At 40.6% G+C, this 22,669-nt stretch overlaps 2 protein-coding genes across 3 annotated transcripts; one reads left to right on the top strand and one right to left on the bottom strand.

Moving 5' to 3' along the window:
• The first annotated feature begins 2,134 nt into the window (after positions 1–2,134).
• Positions 2,135–8,270, top strand: LOC306838772 (fibroleukin). Its single transcript, XM_079367128.1, has 9 exons — positions 2,135–2,265; positions 2,661–2,919; positions 4,089–4,304; positions 5,568–5,687; positions 5,886–6,000; positions 6,134–6,271; positions 6,875–7,091; positions 7,169–7,364; positions 7,436–8,270. The coding sequence occupies exons 2-9, from the start codon at positions 2,764–2,766 to the stop codon at positions 7,580–7,582; spliced, it is 1,305 nt and encodes a 434-aa protein (XP_079223254.1). The 5' UTR covers positions 2,135–2,265; positions 2,661–2,763; the 3' UTR covers positions 7,583–8,270.
• Positions 8,271–8,898: 628 nt separating this feature from the next.
• On the bottom strand, positions 8,899–22,359 carry snx9b (sorting nexin 9b). Of its 2 annotated transcripts, none has more exons than XM_079361822.1 (18): positions 22,019–22,359; positions 20,359–20,445; positions 19,430–19,504; positions 18,366–18,485; positions 16,595–16,760; positions 14,173–14,311; positions 13,647–13,734; positions 13,246–13,371; positions 12,896–13,013; positions 12,664–12,794; positions 12,358–12,461; positions 12,121–12,224; positions 11,869–11,946; positions 11,680–11,756; positions 10,805–10,894; positions 10,348–10,462; positions 10,171–10,262; positions 8,899–10,015 (listed from the first exon to the last, which is right to left on the bottom strand). In XM_079361822.1, the coding sequence occupies exons 1-18, from the start codon at positions 22,028–22,030 to the stop codon at positions 9,968–9,970; spliced, it is 1,770 nt and encodes a 589-aa protein (XP_079217948.1). In that variant the 5' UTR covers positions 22,031–22,359; the 3' UTR covers positions 8,899–9,967. The 2 variants fall into 2 exon arrangements, with proteins under 2 accessions (XP_079217948.1, XP_079217949.1); XM_079361823.1 differs by having other exon boundaries at positions 13,647–13,731.
• Between the last annotated feature and the right edge of the window lie 310 nt (positions 22,360–22,669).

The following is a 22,669-nucleotide window of genomic DNA, read 5'->3' as shown; positions in this document are numbered from 1 at the left end:
GTAATGAGCGCCATGCTGTGTTCCATTTTGGTAACTTCTTTGTCACTCAACGACACTTTCTTTCCAGGAACAGGCATTTCTTTGAGCCAATTTACATAAAGCCCACAGTCTCAGTAAGTACAAAGTCTTCGTTCTAAATCAGTGCAGAGCAACAGCTGCTTCCTCCTTGGAAACCGTTACATTTCCACTCATACGATGGACATTCAGTCCCTGGTTGAACAGTTCAGCATGTATATGCAAAAACACGCCTTGAGAATGGTGGACTTTAACAACTTCTGTTGTGATAAGGGCACTAATAAGAAAAAAGATTATAGTTCTTGCAGGTATAGTTAGACTTTCAATAAAAGGTACTATTGTTATGAAATCAAACTATGTACACGCGTCATTTTGCCAACACAGGAAATGAAATACCTCCCACTCTGAACTCCTCTCATCCACCTCCTCCTTAAAAGCCTCGCCGTCTGTCCTTCATCCTGTCAATGTGTCACATCACTCAGCCTTAGCTTTTGCTGCATGTCAACATGCTGAACAAGCCATAACATCATGAGAAATGTCACCCTTTCTTTAAAATGATGAATAATTCAGCAAGATGAATTGTTTCAAATCAGAAGAATTAAAGCTTGTGCAGTATTCCACACATAGGCGGGCTGCTCAGGCATATTTGCAAACTATTTTTGCATTTTTCTGTCTTTTACCTGTGTGAGCCATTTACTACATGACCAAAGAGCTGGTGGACAATTGATATTACTCACTCTGCACCCCTATATACATGTAACACAACTGTATGTTCTGCAAGTGAGAGGAGAGAGAGAGAAAGAGAGAGAGAGAGAGAGAGAGAGAGAGAGAGAGGTCCACTGTTAAGTCTTGTGATGCATTGGTTGTAGTGCAATGTCTCTGTTTTAATAATACAGTAGACCACTGATTTAAAATAATGATAATTTAGCATACACATTATGTTACAGTGTCAAAATGATAATTAGAATTAGACCACACTTCATACAGTAGCCTAGCTCATGTTAAGTGTAGATGATACTGACTCAATATCTGTCTGCATTATTTTTTCTTTGTTGGTTACTTTAAAATGGTGTGCACTTTTCCCGCTTCATTATCTTTGATCAATTCCTCTTTTCTGCTTCTCTCAATAAGTTCAGCAGAGGGAGGGCCAATTAATAATTAAGTGGTTACATGCTGCCACCATGTGGTCTATCTCATAAACTTACTCACACAAGTATTCAGCACAGCATCAGGGACCACCGCGGAGCTTTCCTGTGAGGTACAGTTTAAATCCCTGATAGTAAATCTGTGAAATCCAGTTTGCATGCATTAAATAAGGCACGCTTATGCACTCTGTGGTCTTCTGTGTGATGTTGATCCTTTCACATAGTGGATATATTGCTGCAAGGCTTTTATATGCGCAGAGTTCAGTATGAAATAGATACCTCAGGCAGTGTTTTAAATACAGGACACACCGTGAGCTTCAAGAAAGCTCTTTAAAAAAAACTCTGTAAGTGTATTGTAAGTTACATACAAACAAGTAATTAGGTCTTCATTATAGTGTTTTTTATTTACAAGGATCCATGCAAGCTGAGCCAGAGTGGAGGGTATAAAGATGTAAAAAGCAGCTTTGCAACTGTAATAGGATCAGCCCCCCTTGTACTTCCACTCACATTGGGCTTCATTACTGCTTCCTGTGAGCAGGATTACCCTGTTTGTAGATGATGCATATATGTTTTGCTGACGCATGTAATGCCAGTGCATTCAATAACATGCCCCATTTCTACAAATCTGACTTACCTATAGCTGTGTTATTTTGTTTTATTTCTATGATAAATCCTTCCCATGATCAAATTTCTTATTCAAAATATGCAACAAAAGCTTTCTGTCAGTAATTGCAGTATCATCAATATAGGTACCAAAGACAGCAGCAAAATGTAACCATGAACATTTTTTGTAATTAATTAATGTAAGTAACTCAAGACCATTTTTTTTGCACCTTTATTCCTCCCACCTCCTTGATAATTTCATTATTGCTTCCCTAACGGTGTACCTCCCTCCATCCCTCAGTTGTTGTGAATCCTCTTAGAGGTGGATTATGGGACTAAGATGTCTGCAATGAGAGCGAGAGCGAGGGAAAGAGAGAGCATGAGGCATACAGACTGAACGAGGGAGCCAGAAAGGAAAAAGGAGAAGGAGAAGGAGAAAATGGAGGGAACCCCTCAGCCTGAAATGGGCCAGCAACGGGGTAGAAGATGGTCTTCAATCAGGGTGAGTACATGAGGATAAAAATGTAAAAGCAGAGCAACAAGTGCATAGTTCAATTTTTTTATGGTTTTAAAGATACTAAAAACAGTTTATTGCATATTTATTGGTTTCTGTTGAATGTTCATGTGACTTCGTTACAAAGTTAGAAACAAGAGATCTTCTTCCTCATTACGTAAGCTTTGTTCAAGTCAAAATCTGAGTTTGGCACATTTCACTTGAGCACGTTTGTTTGTGTGTTTATTCAGTTACCTGAAGACAAACTAGACTAATGTGATAGACTGAGGTCGTCACCTTCTTCCTAATTAATCTCACTTCCCAAATATTGTGTCAGGTTTGACAGGGTGAACAAGCATGACAGTGTGGGTGAAAAGGTGTCAATGTTTCTCTCTTTTTCCCAGGGAGAAGCAGCAGAGCCTCACATGGTGAAGCACACACTCCTGTGTCCCACCACCTCTCTCACTGACACAGCAGGAAGAGAGTAACCAGGCTGCAGCAGCAGATATGTCTCTCCTCTCTCAAGGCAGCCCTCCCAGACGGGCCTTGTGCTCTGCTCTTTGTTTCCTCATCGTGTTCCTGCCAGAAGCCAAAGCTGACATCCAGAACACGACCACGCAGCGCAACGGTGGGGGAGCTCAGTGTGGGGAGTATACTAACCAGGTGATCATACCCTGAATACTCAACAAAGTCTTAACTTCCTGATGTTTTCACTTTTAACTCCAGAAATGGGACAGCTCTTTGACAGAGCATCTCAGCCCTGCAGAAACCAAGTTCATAAAATTAAAAAAAAAAAAAGGCCTTTACGAATATCGTCAAATATATGTTAAACTATATATAACCAGAGTACAGAATTAATTTGGGTATGTCCACCTATATGCTTATACTACACAAATATATTAAATATATTATAATATATATTAAAAATATAATATTATTCTAAATAATCAAATAACATTTATAATAAACATTTGGTCAAGTTGCAACTAGAAGTATTTCTGATATAGTTTGTTGGTTCAGTCCAATGGATACAAACCTAAATGTCTAGCCCTTCCCCTTAAGCCCTTTTGGCCTTCAACTGTAACTTTTGGTTGGTTGAAACTATTTCATGGCATCGTTCATCAATTTGTTCATGGATAATTTACTAAATCTTCAGAATAATAAATGACTTCCTTTTGCTATGTATTACAGCAGTACAGAAGCAGCACACTGAAATGACAGCCTACCAGTAAGTTAAACTGCAATACAGTATCTAACTAAATGTAATAATTTCCTAAAAATCCAACAAAAAATCAGGTCCTCTGCAACTGTAACAGAAGAACCACCACACAAAATGCACGATTAAAAAATGTGAACATTTAGAATATGCACATTTTTAGACAAGTGTGCAGAGACACAGAATAAGCAGCTATAAGAAGTGTTTGTATCACATCACTTTTTGTGTTTAAATCAACAATGGTGCCCAACGACCGTCGACTGGAGCTATTAGCTGTAGAGTTTACGTACTATATTCTTACTGTCAAAGAACATTAGTGATACTGGAAACTAAACGTCTGTTTGAAATGTAACTGCCGTCTCTGGAGTCTTTCCACTTAATTAGAACATCCAATATTCATTCATGAATGAATTGTATCCACACTTGTCCATGTTGAAAATAAAGAGTTTGACCTACTAAAGTCTTCTCTGTATGTCACGTAAGAGGATGAGGTCAGTTTGGGCCTGTTTTGTAAGGACATGACATTGAAGAACTTTTTTACAAAATGTGCCTTCAGTGGGTAAAATGACATGCAATTAAACTTTCCACTAAAAGTTTATTCCTGAATCTCCTCCAGGTGATGGATGATGGGATGTGTCGCCTGGTGGCCACGCTGCCACAGCTGAACGAGCAGAAGTGCCCTGACATGTTCCGTTGCTCTGACGAAGTTTCCTACTGGCTGAATGAAAACGAGGAACGGAAGCAGCAGATTGTGACCCTCAAGGAGACCATCTCTGAGCTGCAGGAGGAGCTGAGAAACCATCGCCACCGCATCAAGGTCCTCGAGCTGCAGGTGATACTTTACATATCGACTTAGCAGACCTGGGTCAACTTTCAGCAACAATCCTTTCAACTACTTTGAGTGCTTGCTTTAGGGCTCACTGGGTGTTGTGGCTATGTGACAGCTACAGCTACAGACTGTACATGAAAACAGCTCACTTATTTGGACAGTAAACATGCTGTTTTCTGTGTCAGTATCACTAAATCTGTCCTTTCGGGGGCAGACTTTTGATAATTATTTTACTTTCCCTGGCCCATATTTTTTGAGTTTAAAACCAGTGAAACATTACATTAATTCAAAGTGTAATTTGATTTATTTAAGGAACGTTTATTAGGGGTAAACTCTGAATTTCCTGTTTGCAATTTGGTACTATGATTTAGTAGAGAAACACACATTACATTAGTTGTGCACAGTTCTGCAGTTTTAACGTCATGCCTGGTCATCAAGCTGGCTTCCCTCCAACATGTCCTTGACCTCAGTTGCTAACAGGATTAGCCTGCTACTCCTCCACGTGTTGCCTCATACATCTCAGGCAGTGATCTATATGCAAAACACACTCAGCTGGACCAAAGTTGGTTGGTGGAAAGGATTGATGTGTTGCACACAAGATCAGGAAGTGCTCCGGGGTTTGTGTGTTAATGGGAGTTAATGTTATCCTCAATGTCCAGGCTAGGAATAGAGCAAACACTGAAGAGTCTGGCTTTAAGTTTGAGAAGAGAGGGCCTCAGGAGAAGTTGCATATTGTATTTGTATGCATTAAAAAAGACAGTCAGTGTTCATTTTTATTTGTATTGAGGTCAATGTTAAAAAGACAAATAGCACACACTTGGCTCATCCAGATAAACTCAGATGGAGGTGAACGGCAGCACAGTGTGAGTGTGCTCAAATATACTGTACAAGTCAACCATTAAAATGTTTTAATAATAGGTCAACGTTCCACATCATTTGATCATCTGGAGCATCATAACAACACTGCAGAATATGCTGTTATCAATCAATCAATCAATCAATCAATCAATCAATCAATCAAAGTGTATTTCTATAGCACATTTAAAACAACCTTGGTTGACCAAAGTGCTGTGCAGGCAGAAATCACACGATAAAAAAAACCCCAGTAAAAACAATAAAGATACTATAAATAGGAGAATTATATATATTCTTGTAGTCTTCTTCGGACATTTTGGCCCATCTATTAAGTGATATTTTAAAAAAAGGAACAACAAAAAACTCATTCTCACGTTGTTTTTCTATTTTGTTGTGCTTGGGTGCTTCCAGAGTGAAGAGAGGAGCCACTTGAATATTTCTTTGGAGCAGCGTTTTCATGACCTGGAGATTCACCATGTTGAAGCAACCACACTGCTGCATCTGCAGGGCACTTTGATCCTAGACCTCCAGGTAAGAATCACTGTTACTCTGTTTTGGGCCTTTAATGCTGTCGCAACAGTTTTATTTCTCAGATATTTATTTTACAGCAACCTACATTTGAAAACAAAAAACGTTGTTGCTAACAGTTAATGAATTATGAAGGAAGACAAACTTCAAAGTGTATGTGCACTGGTTGGTATTCAACAACTTCACTGCATTTTACTTTAGAGCCAGCTCCAAAATCTGACACTATTAGTGGATAGAGTGAAGAGAAGCCCTGGTTGCATGATCAACATCGTCCGACCTAACTCTCTGATGAATGCTCAAGAAGCATCGCGTCCAGGTATGCTCACATACACATGCACATCACATACTATAAACATCCAGCAGAGGGCGCCAAGCTACAATTTCCTCCTACTCATTCTTGACGTTTCCTTCCTTCCTTCCTTCCTTCCTTCCTTCCTTCCCTCATTCAGAGCATCAGCATGTGCGGAACTGTCCCATTGACTGTGCTTCCATCTACTACAACGGAGTGAGGAGGTCAGGGCTTTACACAGTGGTGCCATCACTGGCAGGCATGCCTGTGGAGGTCTACTGTGATATGGACACAGAAGGTGAGTCACATGGTAGAAAGTTGGTTAAGTATTGACTGAATTTTAACAGGATATTCCAAAGCTAGAGCTAATGTGTTGGTAAGAATTCATCAATCAAGTTTGATGTTATTGGAAAAAAACAAACAAACAAAACAAAACAAAAAACAAACTCTCCAGGTGTGCTGTTCTGCCTTGGCCAAATGGAAACAATCTGATCGGATACAAGAAAAACATTCTTTATGTGAAGGAAAAATACAATACAGTAGGAAAAAAAACATGAAAAATAATGGCACATGAAAGAAAGATATACTAAACACGTAACACTATCCAAAACAATGCAATATGGTAAGCTAGGCACTATGAGATAGGATTAGTTAGATAGATAGATAGATAGATAGATAGATAGATAGATACTTTATTGATCCCGAGGGAAATTCAATATACTCTCTGATACAATGTTTACATACAATAATGTATACACACCTATACATTATTGTCCAACATGATAGTATTTGATAGAAACACCAGACTTTACACTATGATACTATGCATTTCAAGTATCATAACCTATACAAAACTACATAGGCTCACCCTTAATGTTGCAATGCCTTCTTTTCGTCGCAGGTGGGGGCTGGACTGTAATCCAGCGGCGCCTGGACGGCTCAGTGAGCTTTGACCGCAGCTGGAGGGATTACAGGGACGGCTTTGGTGACCTGCAGTCAGAGTTCTGGTTGGGTAACAACCACATACACGAACTGAGCACCCAGGGAGAATACACCCTCCGCATTGACCTGGAAGACTGGAGCAACAAGCACAAACATGCTATCTACCAAAGCTTCAGGTCAGTGTCAGGAGCAAATGCCCAATCCTCTGTGTCTCTAGAATATTTTCCAACTCTTCTTCTTTATTTGTGTTCAGTGTGGAGGATGAAGAGCATCAGTACCGTCTCCATGTGTCAGGATTCAGTGGGACAGCCCAGGACTCTTTCAGCTGGTACCATGATAAGCAGGGCTTCAGCACGCCCGACAGCGGGAACATCTGTGCCGAAATCTCCCATGGCGGCTGGTGGTACAACCAGTGCTTCTATGCCAACCTTAATGGTGTCTACTACAGAGTAAGTGCTAGCATCACATTATTCTTTTAAAGTCAGAAAGAGTGTTTTGTTACAACTTGCTCATCCTGCAGGGAGGCCATTACACACCGAGGAGCCGGGGCCCGCTGGGTCCTGATGGGATCGTTTGGTACTCCTGGAAAGACTCTGATTATTACTCCCTTCGCAAAGTCAGCATGATGATCCGGCCACGCAGCTTCCGAAGCCGTTTGTCACCCTGACCTCCTGCATGAACCACACAGGAGATAGGACTCAATCTCACAGTGACATTGAGGTGATGATGACACCCAGTGATCCTTTCAACTGCGGAGGAAGTGAATGTCAATTTTGTAAACAAGAGCAACAACTCTACCTGCAATTATGAATGACATACTTGATCTTTTCAAAAATGCCGAGTCATTGTTCAGCTACATTTTTTTGTTGTTGTTGAAAAAACACTTTTTAAATAGAGGTTTTTCTTTCAGTCAAGGGAAGTGAGTTCTATATTTTCTACTTGTATTTTGTACGTTTAGTTTGATACATGACATCGGTTGCACTTTTAGAAACCCAGCCAAAGGAAAGGATCGTTTGTATGATGTGTTGACGAAGGAGTTACAGTTTTCCAGGCACATCGTGGAATTTTACTGCCTACTTATTTTATGCTCTGCAAGCGTTGCATGCTTATTGTGTATTTATTAATCTATTGTTATTTTGAATTTCAGCCAAGTAAGAATTTAATGTATTATGAAATATATTTTTGAAATGAGAAGATTTGAGCTCAATCAGTCAGGACATGAGAACATTCAGAAAATGTATATAAATATATAACCGAGTCCTTGACCCTTTGATAAATGCTAGGGTCTTACAGCACTGAGTCAGGCACAGTGGACTGTGTATACATGCATACACTATGTGGTCTGCACAATAAACAATCTGGTATATGTGCTAAATATGGCTCAAAGCGTCTCAATTGAAAAAAACATTTCTAACTGACATGATCAAACCATTTGATAACTCTTGTACAGAGGACATTTTTATCTGTGGCATCCAGAAGGTGATACTCAAATTCAAATTAGGCGGTGTACCAAACGGTTATTTTAAGACTCGAAAACAACCTGATAATAAAAAAACGTTTTACAAGATATTTAAGGCTGAGTAAAAGACTATTATTAATCGCAAAAGTTATATGCTCCCGAATAATGTTCTAACAGTGATCAAAAACTCTTAGAAAATAACTAAAAAGATAAGATAATGCAAGTCTTCCCTGACTGGCTACTTTATGTGGCCGCCACATCCAGATGCACCTAACTGGAGCACGAGCGAGAACGTGAGGTAAAAGAACTCTTTCACATCCTCCACAAACACACTCTTTGACCCTTCGTACAGCCTGCCGACTCATTCTCATTCCTACCCATGTCTACGCAAGAGCCTGCCGAAGCGAATAAGGGCTTTACTGTGAAGCCTGAGAGAGTGTAGTAGTGTGTGGTACACTCTGAGCCTGCAGCTTAGAAGAAGTGGTTTCTTTCAGACACACTCACACAAAGAGATAAAGTCCCAATGAGTACAAATCATTGTTTAATAAATCAAACAGAAATTTTGCTCCTCTTTGAGTTACACTGTATCGCAAATACTTCTATACATAAAATAGTATCCGAGTGACGAGAAGCACCTGATAGGTCATAGAATATATATATTTATAAATGCATATTTTTTTCATACTTCAAGTGATAAGAAAACAAAGGGTGTATAAGATTAGAGACTGATTGAAAGGTGGGCAGTGAAAAGCGAAAGTTTAACTGCATATGTGACATAAACCATGTCTCTCCTTTCAATAAACGTTCTTACACTTAACATTGATACTACACCTTCATATAGAACATCTGGTTGACAAAAAAAAAAAAGGACAAACATTCTTCAGGAGAACCGGCAGACAGAAATCAGGTTTGGCAATAATTGAATTTCCTGACACTTCACATAATGAGCCTCAGCTTGAGTATCCAACTTTTGTGTCTTCTCTCCTGAAATGTAAACTGCAGTGTCATGATACACACACTGGGGATGGCAAAAGTAAGTCATTGATTTTAAATTTTTCCTCAAAGGGATAAGGCACGCGTGCAAGACAGGAAAAGGGTGGCGCTTCCTGTTAGCTTTTGAAGAAGTGCAGTAAGAAAAGAGGGGGCTAAAGACTGCCAGCAGTTTACAGACAGAGGATACAAACTGTTGCAAGAATTAAAAGAGCACTTACTGAAGATGTTTAGCGTCTAAAATGTTAATGGTACTACTTAGAGACAGAAATAACCCAAACATAAATATAATTAGTTTACAAAAAGACTTGAAAGCCCTTGGTTGTTGTCAATGCTGCATCTGAAAATCCCCCGTGTGCTGGAGGAGAGCATGGTTTTGGTTTTTGGTGTCTGGGCCGCACATGCTTTTTTTTGCTGTCCATAAACATCTGAGAGCAACAGATAACGAGGGCAGTAGAGGAAGAGATGAGGTATGCATGAGAGAAAAGGAGAAGTGAAATTTAATTTAAAGGGAGGGTGCAGAATGCAGAAAAGCAAAAATCTTTTGGATGTAGAGCTGTGGGGTTTTTCTTGTCTTGTAGTGGACACTGAAGGCAGCTGCTTTCACATTGTAGTGAACTGACCGTGTGCTTGTCTCAGCTTCTCAGCGATCTGTCAATTGAGAAGAAGAAAAACATGCATGAACACAAAAGTAGCAGGCGGTCTAGGTCATTTCTAAGCACAATGCTCAACATGTAACAACGTAACAGATGGATTGTTACAGAGTCCAGTTAACTCTGATAGATGGTTGAGAAAAGAGCCTTTACCGTCTCGTAAAACTTGACTTGCTCCTCCAGGTACAACTGCATGACCCTGTTGTAGTCATAGATACGGTTGCTATGGAAGTGATTCATCTCGGCTGTGGGAAACAGGAGGGGAAGCTGAATCGGATACGGCGTTATCATGAACACAGAGACTTCAATATTTCTTAGTGAGTGATTTACCTTGTAATGAATAAGACATGACGCTGACTCGTTTGGCCATGGTGGCTTTCTCCTGAGGGGATATTTTACTCGTAGCTACCAGCTTGTCGCCCTCTTTCACCTTGTCTATGGCTGCCTGCAGGGAGTAAAAAAAAAAAAAGATATCTTAACAACACAAGTCGCACATGTTCAATACATTTTCTCTCTCAGAAATCCATGTTTTTTTGGACACATTCATGTAATACATATATCAGTCATTGGTAGAATGTAACTGTAGTAGTCTGGGGCCTCTAAAGCATAGCCTCTATATATACAATGATGTGACGAGAAGATGAACTTATTGCATTAAGTGCATATGTGAAAATAGCTTGTGTATGTATGTATGTATGTATGTATGTATATATATATATATATATATATATATATTTTTTTTTTTTTTTTTTTTAAGAAACCTTTGAGTAACCGTTTTCCTGTGTACCTTATGAACTCCAATGGTGTCTGGGAAGCATCCCAGAAGACCCTTATATTCATTGTTTGTCTCCATGAGGAAGTGGAGGTCTTTCTTGGGCTAAAAAACAAGACAAAAAAAAAAACAGATGGATAAAGTCAACGAGTGATAAATGTTACCTTAACTCGGAATAGAGATAGATCCAAAACAGGAAACATCACACAGGAAAGAGGTCCGAAAGACTAAACGAGAAGGTCAAAACAGTGTAGATAAACATTCAACGACAGGAGCCTCCAGCAGACGGGGTTTCTGCTATTAGGCAGATGTTTGTACATTCTGGAGTTCATACATCTGCCTTTATTTATATAAATGTAACACCTACAATCTCCCCTTATCATCCTGTTAACAAAGGAAAGCTATAAGCAGCCTCTGGTGATGAATACACTGCGTTATAGTCACAGGCAAACATAAACTTCAGCTAACGTCTACAGGAGAAGACGAGTCTGGAGCAGCAAACGCTTACCAGATGAATCCTCCTCCTGGAAGCTGCAGGAACATCAAAAAAAACAAACAAAAAAAAAAACTACTAAGTTTGATTCTAGCATAGCAATGCCACTGATCAGACCACATAGACCCACAGAGACAAGCCACACTTGGAAATACATGAGATTAGTTTTCCTGTGGCTCTTTCCTGATGCTGATACAGACTTCATGCACAGGATGCTTAGTTACAAGGGTCATTGAAAGACCACATCGCGGATGTAAACACTGACGTCAGCAGGAAACGTTCCAACAGCGTCCGATGTGCCGATTACTCAGAGTGAACACACCTGCACTCCTTTTCCCCTGAAACAGGAGCTGACGTTTTGTGTTTTAAAATATATAATAACATGCAAAGTACCTACCTGCTCTGCCACCATGTGAGCTATCTCTTCATAGGTCTTTCCTGCTGCAGTCATGGCATCAGTCAGTGTTGACTCACCTGCATGAACAAAGGGTTCAGCTACGTCATGGCCGTGTTTCTCAATGCTTTCTGTTTGCCAGTTTGTTTCAGAACAGATTTGCCCATAACTTCAAAGAACATGTTGTCGTACCTTGGTATCCACTGCTGGTGAAAACAGATGACAGGTTTTGGAAGGCCTTTCCGATTCGCTGGTACTCTTTTGGCAAAGCTGTGGGAGATTAAAAAAAAAAAGTGCAGTGTGAATGAAATGTTCCTTCAGTTGACAAAATACTCGACATAATGAACCACTGCATTATATAAACAGTAATTAGAGCACACAGTCAAGGTGAGTGGTCTTTGTGTGGTAAATCATTTATTTGGCCTCAGTGCTGTGTTTACATACGGCCTGTACATCTCTTCCAGTGCTCGTTGCCAACAGTGAGGATTTCCTTCACTCCGTCATCCATGGCTTTGGTAAACCTGCTGAACTGCTCGCATTTCTGTTCCCTGTGGACACATTTTACAAACAGGTCAGGCGCCTGGGAGGGATATAGTAAGCCACAAAGTTCATATCTGCACTTTTGTAGCGAAGTGTTTCTTGTACTTCCTGTGGATTAGAGCACATTTGCTTTAGACTCACACTTCCACAGGATCCAGGTCTTGACCTTCGGGTTCTATCGTGGAGAAAATCATGACTCCGACTGTTTCGTCTTTTTCCGCTTTTCTCTTTCCCGTCTTCCAGTCCTGCACCAAGAAGTTATTTATTTGAGTAAAGCCAGGTCTTTAGTGTGTTGACACAGCTGCTTGAGCCCAAATAAGATCTACACATCATCAAATATTACTTCTTCATAATACAAGCAGGAGCTTTCAGTCCTTGCGTACATTTGTCCAAAGCACAGTGCATTCACAACCTCAATGAAGAGGAAGTGGAGGAGGACTCACGTACCTTTTCATCCTTGTAGGTGAGGAAAGTCTGGAATACTTCACTGCAGGAAACAACCGGATGCCTGCACATCCTGGTCATCCAGCCCTGCAATCGCTCCATACGCATCTTAATAAACTCTTCCTCAAACCGCCCTGAGCAGAGAGAAGGGTAGAAAGAGAAATTTGATTATAATGTGAGCGATGCGTCTCTTTTTTCCCCCAGTATCGTACATTTTACGCAACCGGCCACTTACCTGTCACCTGCTTGTCTGGTAAAGAGGGAATGGGGATGGCTGACCCGAATTTGTCCAGCAGCCTCTCATATAACCAATCAAAGTGCTTGTATCTGTGATTGACGGGTCGATTTGTGGTCTGCAAATCAAGAACAAGGAGTTACAGATAATGTAAGTCATTAAGAACTTAGCTTAATTAGCACATCTACTTTATTTAAGAGAGAGCTTTTTTTCCTCTAACGGACTAATGATGAAACACGGTTTCGATTTTATGGATTCTTTTTTTCGATGTCATTGCAGTTATCAAGTTCCATTTTAGTTCAATCCCAAGTTTAAACTAGTGACGGCTAAACGAACCACTGGATACTCACGTTGGGTGTGATTTGGTACTCGATGTAGCTCTTGAGGCCGTACATCTTTGAGCCTTTCTTGGGGTCAGCGACCACGCAGTCGAGCTGACTTTCAGGGTAAGACCACACGGGACCAACTTCTCCAATCTGAACAAAACACACAAAGATTTAAAAAAAAAAAAATCTGCCGCTCTGCATTTATGGCATGGTAACGAATCAAAGACATGGAACCATGTCCAACCAATGACTGCAATGATAGAAAGACTCGAGGAGATGAATCGACCTGTACATGGGCTCATCATTAGTTTATGTGCTAGGATCCTCATATTCTAAGTCAGGCAGGTGAAACTAATGCTCTAACAAGTAAACCCATCTGATGCTAACACAATCAAAAATGGTCTGGATGTTTGGAAATTGCCTACATAGATTGGTAACTTGTCCTTGCTCTTGGCGAGCTGCTTGCACAGGAGGTAGAGCTCTGGACCGGACTTGGAAAACCCAGGAAACCTGCTCGAAGAAAGAGAAAAATGTGATAAGTGACACACTCTCGTTTCGTCTTTCACAGCTTTATGAAGTAGCTAAAGCAGCTCTCTGTGGCTGAGAAGTTTTTTTCAACTCTTGTGAATTTATGCAGCTGTGTTTTCACGACTGGTTGACCATATACAAAGGATGCAACACATTTTTCTGCTAACAGTTTCAACCTATTAACACTGATCTGTAAGTGGTGGAAACACACCAGAAGATGCAACACCGAAGAGAAAGAGAGAAAGGAAGAAGACTTCTTGTGAGTGACTGTGAACATGAACAAAATAAGATGTTCCTTAAAAGGAGGAAATCTATCCATCCACTTTTTATTTCCCCTCAAACTTTGTTATGACCAAAAGGTTCATTTTATTTTTTTGTGGCGATCACTATGTTTTACTGCCTTCACTTTAATAAAATACATACTTGTTGAGGGATATTTTCATGGTGGATGCATGAGCTCCTCCTCTCTGCAGTCCTCCGCCATCTCCAGATTCTGACTCGGCGTAACCTCCAGTAGACTTCACGTCATCCCATTCGTCGTCCCATTCATCGTCCTCTGCTCCTGAGGGCACATATAGAACATAAGTGCATTGTTCTCTTTGTTTTAATCAGAGGTACAGAAAGATCATATTGTCTAAATCGGTAGCCTATTGTACAGCTAAAAAAGTGTACAGCCCAATTCGGCAATGTTTTCATTTTTCCCAGAACAGTTCTTCAACCAACACTTAAATGACTCAATTACCCACGAGACAACTACATGTTGCAGGATGGTCTACCTGGTGTCATCTTAAAAGCATATGAATGAAGCATATGAATGAAACATACATATGAAATATGCTTTATAAGAATATTTTAATGTGAGTGCAAATGTATCAATTTTCTATCTTCATCTCTGGTTTTAAATTGTTTTTTAATCAAATTATAAATAGGCTTCTAAACCTTACTTTGTGATTCTGAACATCCAATTTCCAGAGCTAACAGATGCAACTTGAGGACATGCAGCACTCACATGGAAGCGGACCAAAATACATTGCATTATGTGAGTAAACAGCATGCATCTCTAACAAATGCACCTAACACGTCTATCCTCACATGAAAAAGACAATCTGTCGATGCTGCACAAACGCCTGCACTAACAAGAGTTTAAAGTCATGAGATGGTTTAGTGCATCTGCAAGTATATACACAATAAGGCAAATCAACAATTTTTTTTCGATGTGGGCCCAAAACAGACTGATTCTTGTTTTCCATCCCTAAATGAGACATCAAATAAAAACTGAATTATTCAAAGCATTCTCCTGATTAGAGTCACGCTCAATCAAATGGAGACTGGAGAACACAGATGGACTCAAAAAGTCTGAGGGAGTCTTTAAGACACGATGGTGCAATGCAGATTTACAAAATCGTTTATGAAATATATTTCAACACAGACACAAAAAGCATGCAAGGAGAACGCAGTGAGTTTGCTTCATTTCATTGATTGTAGCACTGTGCAACCTACGCTGTGTGAGAAATAGGCCGGGCTAGCGTTAGCTCATGCTAATTTCAACCACTTATTATCCCACATAAATCAGGGTTTAGCTAAAAAATTAACAATCTTTTAGGCCGTGTCATGAGCCAAGCTAACCATTCCCCTTAACGTTTACTAGCCTACTTTAGTAGAGCAACACAGACTTCCTGTTTCTGAGCCTTGAATCCTTTTGTGTTTATTTATCTGCACTCTTTAAAGGAGGGTGAAATAATCTGACTGCAAGGCACTTTCAAAATAACCCCATCCTGTTTTAAAGTTTGGTTAACAACAGCTGTCAGGCTGCAGAACTCAAACTCATTCTTCCATAATTAGAACTGAAACAAGAGTCTGCAGGACGTCGACACCTTCACAAGTGGGATAAAGAGGTTAGTCACACAAACCTTTTTCAGCTGTCACACAAGAAAGTTAATAAAGTGTCAATACCAAACCACAATGAATGATTCACAGACATGCTTTCAAGACTGCTGATGATTCCCTACAATTCCAAATAAGTATTCACTCCAGTCCACACACAGGAAAAAGCTCCTCAAGGCACCGAACGGGATACCTGTGTAATCGATAAGGTAAGGATACGGGTAGATGTCTTTGGCAAGAGAGAGAAAGGAAAGTCTGTTAATTCTTCTCGTCATCACCATTTATTCCCCAAGTGTTCTTATTTCAATAACAACTGGAAGATTTAAAAACAAAAAAAAAAAAAAAACAGGTCAGTAATCCAACCTTCTGAGTCATGCATGAGGCTAGCTTTTCCATAGTCTGACTAAAACAGAACCCTGACCCAACTGTGCTGGATGATCTGTGGTAAGGAGAGACAGAGTCGGAGCTGAACTGCATCTGGGAAGTCACTCTGCTCCACATCTGTGAAAGAGCTGATTGAACTCGTGTTTGTAAATATACCACCGGGTAAGAAAGGGTTATTGTATAATCTCAACGTGTTTGAATTAGATTCAGTTTTAGCAAGGAAACAAGAGCACCTTGAGTGACATTTTCTAAGCTCAGAGCATCACCATCCACTTCAGCCAACCAGAACTACAGTTTAAAAAGTTAACTATGAGCTAAACAGTGACGCCACCTGCCTATGACCACAATGACACGTCATCATTATAACCTCTCTTTACTGTTTTAGCAGCTCGTTTTCAGCATTGCTGTCCGTTATTTCACCAAATAGTTAGCCTTCATCGAACAAACTTTAAGTTTTCCTCAAAATGTAAATAACATAACTGAGTAACCTCAGTTCAACAACAGCAGAGTGATTTGACTGTGAACTGGCGTACAGAAGTGGTGTGTTTACATCATCAAACACCGTTGTTGTTCCTACCTGGGCCCTGGTAAGCCTGAGGGTGGCCCTGTGATACTGAGCTCCAGGGGTCAGCAGCACCCTTTCCAGTCTGGGTGCCCTCTGGATTGGACGCCCAGTTGTTGTTGTTGGCTCCCCCTGAAGGGTCTGCGTTCCACACCGACCAGGGATCATTCCCGTTACTAGCCTGGAAGAGATGATTTATATTAAAAAAATAATAAAAAGTGAGGGGTAAAAGAAGCAGAGAAATCCCAGTTATGGTATTGGGAGTAGGCTGCCATCTAGTTTTGAGACTCTGACTATACTCATCAAACGACATGCTTTTTTTAAACGCACATGATGCAGGCCTGGGCTGGAGCAGAAAATCTGTTGAGATAGTCAGCTGTACGGTGGCAGTGTGGCTGCTAAATGCTAGCAAACATGGGCAGAAGTTAGACATGTCCATACTGCTTGTTTAAAAAGGCGCATGCTTTTAATGTGTAATATCAAACACGGACACTACTGTTTGTAAGTCTGTACAAAAAAAAGTTTTTTTTCCCCCCTGCAATTCAGAGGAGCTGCATACCATGCTTATAAGGCACAAATACTGTTTAAGACTTCCATCACACACCGGAACATTGCATGCAAGAAACTGTATGCGTTGCCTTTTGTAGGGTGAAGTTCGCTTCATGCTGATTAATCTAACTAATTTAACATGGACGCAGCAGCAGTGAAGCAAGGCATAACGTTTCGAACATTTACCTGCAGATCAACAGGTTAACATTAAATACAGCAGCAGGTCAAAGTGGCAGATTTTATTTGTGAGATTGTAATCATCACCTGGAGGACGTTTTTTTTTGTGTGTTCTGGTCGTGATTATTTGTCTGTGATATCACTGATGTGAGCTAAAGAATCGTTGGCTTCACGACGGCGCTGATTCATACAGGTGTGATCATTTATTGGTGTGGATTGGTTCCATGTGGGTACAAAGCGCGTTTGTACGATGGTGCAAAGTGATGTTATGATCATGCGTTCTGCAGGCAGGAGGGGTAGGAGTAGGAATTTGCAAATCAGAAGCAGTCGGTTCGGAGATTTGGTTGAGGGTGGAGGGTGCATGCCTCTGGCCTCCACCTCGCCTGAACTGTCGGTTACCTCATCAGGGGATGAAAGGTAAGGGGAAACTGGGGTATCGGGGGTCTCCGGCTGGGGACTTAAGCCCCTACCATCCACCTTAAGAGGAAGGAAGGGTGACATCATCACAAAGCGCCAGCAGTGAAGGTTCACACTCAGCAGGTAACGGGTTAAAGTGATGCTGGATAGAAATGTGTGTGTCGAGAGAGAAGAGAGCTGAGGGATGAAGGCTGACACATTTCCTGTGCCCACATTTCTCCTGATCCAGCAGGACAGCTCATAGTTGTGGAACTTCCTGCCTGCTGCCTGAGATTTCACTCTACTCGTTTCCTCTTGCTTGTACTCTCTTTTAAGCTCACACCAGGGTCCGTTATAAATGACATGACCATGATGAACATCTTCCACAGCAGCTGCTCTCACTTCTGCATCTCTGGTGTTCACGCAATGCTGAACAAACGTCCGAGAAACACTGTCATCACTCACTTCTGCTTTTCCCTTCAACATTGACCTTTCGTGCAGTGTTTTCGAGTGGGAGAATGCAAGACGTCTAAACTTCCAGGAAATTAATCAAATCAAATCAAATGCTTTGATGAACTACAGCCAGTAAACGCCTCACTGAAAGAACTCATTTCATTCGATGCGTGGATGGATTTCATAAACTTTCACCAGGTGAGTCTGTTACCTGGTTTTGTGCAGGTGCAGATGGGGGGGCGTAGGCGTCGAAGATGGACAGATCTGGAGCGGCAACATTTCCTAAACTTGGAGGAGCTGCTGTGGGTGCTGCAGCTGGGAACGATGGAAACTGTGAAAAAGGAAGAACAGTCCCATTAGGAGATGAAATCAAGATATTCATGTGTGATTTAATGACTTTTAACAGGTACGGGCTGCGGTGGTAATGTGATCGTGTCTTTGTGACGTTCCCTGGTTTTGCGATCTTGGCTTTTTAACTTTTTCTGTTTATACAAGGCGGATAGAAACCGTCTGGTTGCACATGTGAATCTGCTTAATCATTTTAAATATGAATATGTTTGAACATCTTTTTGCAGATATTTTTATCCAGCAGGGTGCAATAACATACAAGATAGTTTCTTGAGAATCAGACTGTGCCCCTCTGGCTTTCATTAGATATTACAAAAGCTACGAGTGCGTATGTCATCAGTGACTCCGCAACACAATCGAAACCGTACGGGGAGAGCTGGGGAGGTAACTTCAGGTCAGACAAAGACACACATCTACATGAGCTTGTTAGCCAAGTGAAGCAGATGGAAAATATCAACCTCTCTCTTGTTTACAAAGAGCCTGCATTGTTAGGTGATGCAGCTAATGTTGTTCAAACTCAGAGCCAGGCTGAACTGTGAAAAAGCAGTCTGCACAGACTGTTCTGTCTGAATGTCTTCAGGGTGAACCATATCCCCATGATGAAGCCACAGTTACAGGATAAAACTGGACACAAACACCAAAAATACCCTAATAAGTAAAACCCTGAAGGAGGCACATCCTGTTGTAATTTAAATTCAGAGCAAGAGGCGGCACTGCAGGCTGCAGTCGCAGCAGAAACACGTCCTTTCCTATTTCAAATATCTCACTGAGAGAGACACACAGAACAGTGTTTAATGTGTCTGCACTTTTGCTAGTTAGTACATCCTGTTCAATTCGTTAACACAGGGTGGCTGATGAAAAGAATCATGCAAGGGATGTGAGATGGAGGCAGTTAAAACACCATCGAAAACACAAAGTGTATCTCACCTCGATGTAGTCCTCTGGCACAAGTCCAACTTCTCCTCTGGAGTTCTGTGCTTCAATCCAGCCGCCTCCTATACCCTGAAATAGAAGGAGAGCCAGAAGAACAGGAGAAGCAGAAAACAGCTTAGACCAGCCCAAGCCTGCGGCAAGCTCAGAAAGACCACGCTCGACGAAATGTCACATTAATATGCTGCTTTTTAAAGTATTGCTGCAGCTAATCAAAAAAGCTAAAGTCAACTTTTTTTTTTGGTTGCTCTACAAACACCTTTGACATCCATTCAGAAATCAGACTTAGTAAAGTACGTTCAAGTTGAAGTCACATCCATATCCTCACATCGCTCCTCTGCTGCCACATTAAATCTTACTGTAAGTGTAATATAATAAAAGCCTTTGTGCAGCTAATGTGATGGGATTTTTGCAGAAATGCTTGGGGGAATCTGTTTCCATCTAACATTGTTTACATTACTAGTTTCTGCACTTGAATTAAAAAACTGACATGAACGATGTGACCAAAGTATCTGTTAACACAGCTAAAGCTTCCAGGACAAATTCCTGCACAGACAGTTTATCCAATGAGGAAAAAGTGCATGCTGTTGTCGTCCTTACACGGTAGGTCCTGATGGGCTTAACACAAACTTTGATTTGAAAACTATGTAGGTCAGCACACAGTGAGTGACCTTTAAACTGTTGTGACTCGCTTTAATGACATCATGTTCGCTCCCACTCTTTAGTCCTTCCTTCCTCTGTACATGTTTACTCTTCACTTATGGACAACCTGAGATCATGTGAGCCGGGCTGGGCCTGTAGAGGACTGTTAGTTATCAAGAGTGATGTGTTAGTGGAGTCACACTTGACTTTCAGGTTAAAAAAATACAGTAATTAACGTAAGTTACAAAAAAAAAAAAAAAAGACGAGTGTTTGTATGTGTTTACCTGATTCGTGATGGTGACTGTCTCCCCCTCTTTCACTGTCAGCTCGTTGTTTCCCGCCTCAGCAGTGAAGTCATATAGAACTTGTGCCTGAACACAATCAAGAGAAAATAAAAAAACTACTGTATGTTTAATAAACACTTCTACAAGACATGTATGAACACAGAAGAAGCCCCATTATTTGAAGCTTGTGGAGTTAAACAAAGGCTCGGGGAAACAAGACAAACTAGTTCTTCAGGCCATGTTAAGCTGACTCTTTATTTGGGACCAGTATCAACCAAAAACAAGCCATAAATCATCATGTTACCTGATTCACTGAAATACAACAGTCTGCAGTTCTTCACACACTGACCCACATCTACTGCCTCAACAAATCCCCCCCCCGCCCCAAGAAATGAACATGCACACATACACACACTTGCTTCACTTTCCATGATTACTTCACTGATCATCCAACTTCATTGTCATAAATATGACTTTTCAACTTAACTGCGATTGCCTTGCCTGTCCTGCATGCCATGTCAAAACAGTATCAGATACACTGTGTTTGACAAACAAGTTCATTAACCAATGGCATACACTACAGGGAAATTTGTTCTTCCCTGAACAATCATCTATTTTTAGCGTCAGCCTGCAACCTCCCAGGAGTTAAGGAAGCTGGATGTTGTTTTTAACAGGAACTCCGACATGTTTCTTGCCACAGCTCTACTGGCACAGATGCTATATTTTTGTAGTATTAATATAAGTACTTTGTTTGTTATTAAGTCTGCATGGTGGAATGATGAGGTTTTTATAAGTTTCCCTTCAATTTAAAAGAGTCTAAAATGATGGTCATTTATCGAGGTTTGTGACTAGAAAGCCGCTCTGACTAGCTGCCCCCACCCACTCCAAAAAGTCAGCTGTGCCCACCTGAAATCAGACTTCAATAATCCATACCAACAAACGTTTTGACAAAGCAGCTAAGTTGCCAAGCTTTAAGATATGATATAAATGATCTATGTTTTCTTTGAAAAAAGTGCACAAGTGCATGTTTAACATCAATGAATAACCCCTTGCCCCACTGCACACACCTTAAATTGTGATTTAAAAAAAAATAAGCCTCAGGTCTCTATTTCGTGTTAATAGAAAGACTCATGTGCTGCTAGTAAAACTAATGCTTCTGCTCTCAAATAACTCTGTTTAATATTAAAGCCAACTGTGTTAATAATAGATAATTGGTCAATGGAAAAAAAAAAACGTACAATAATGCCTCTAGTTTACACTTAGGCTGTATGGAATGAATGAAATACTAAACGCACGCTAAAGACTACATTTCCCAGCATTCCGCGGATGTACAATGACCCGCACTGGAAAGGTAGTAAAATGTCACAAGACACTTTCTTATGAGGCACATTTTCCATGTACAGCAAACACACAAGCTTTACTTTATCTGAAAGCCAATACAAGTCTCGAGTGGTCATTTCACGCTCTTATAGACAGTATTAAATGTTTTTGAATGTTTAATCTGTAGTTTATCGAGTTGGCTAACTGTGAAACTGTACTCTGCACATCTACAACTACACAACACGTACTACTCATAAAACAGATACGACTGTCGGGAAATTAAACGAAGTTATACGGTTGGTTGGCGTTAAAAATGGCATAGTAGAGTAGTTTGACTTACCTTTACCGCCATTATCGAAGCATTGATCTATCATTAAAAACACAGGCCCTGTGGTTTGCAGGAGTTTTAGTCCTCAGCTGGACATTTCCCCCCAACTGTTTCAACTAAAAGAAGATAATTCCTGCTGGAAGACAGCGACAACTCCCGCGACTTTATTTCGTTACTAAAACCACTATAACGTTCAAAACCTTCACAAAAAAAGCGGTATGAAAAGAGGAGTTCAGTAAGACTGTAAGTTTTGACCGCGTATTGAGCTGCTGTCAGCACGGAGGGAGTGACCTGCACCGCCGAGAGAAACCGGAAAGGTAGTGTCGCTCCGTCACAGCTCTCCAAGACATGACTGAAACAGACTTATGACAAGCTGGAAACTGGCTCACTTCAAGTCAACTTATTTATTATACATACATCATGAAGACTTTATATGTAGTCTGTTTATAGCTTTAAACCATAACCCTAAACCCTCCTCGAAATGTTTATATAATAGGCCCTAACACATCCTTGAAGTATAGGCTATAGTTAATGTCAGTCAAATTGCAAATCTAACACGATTGCAGCCGTCCAAATGAAAGTCATATTTTCTGTTTTTTACATTAACGAATTTTTTACATTTTACATTTGGGTCCTCGGATAAAAAAAATGCGATTACGACAT

The sequence above is a fragment of the Symphodus melops genome, assembly GCF_947650265.1.
Source record: "Symphodus melops genome assembly, chromosome: 1".
Classification (NCBI taxonomy): Eukaryota; Metazoa; Chordata; class Actinopteri; order Labriformes; family Labridae; genus Symphodus; species Symphodus melops.
This window is presented reverse-complemented; position numbering and strand designations above follow the sequence as displayed.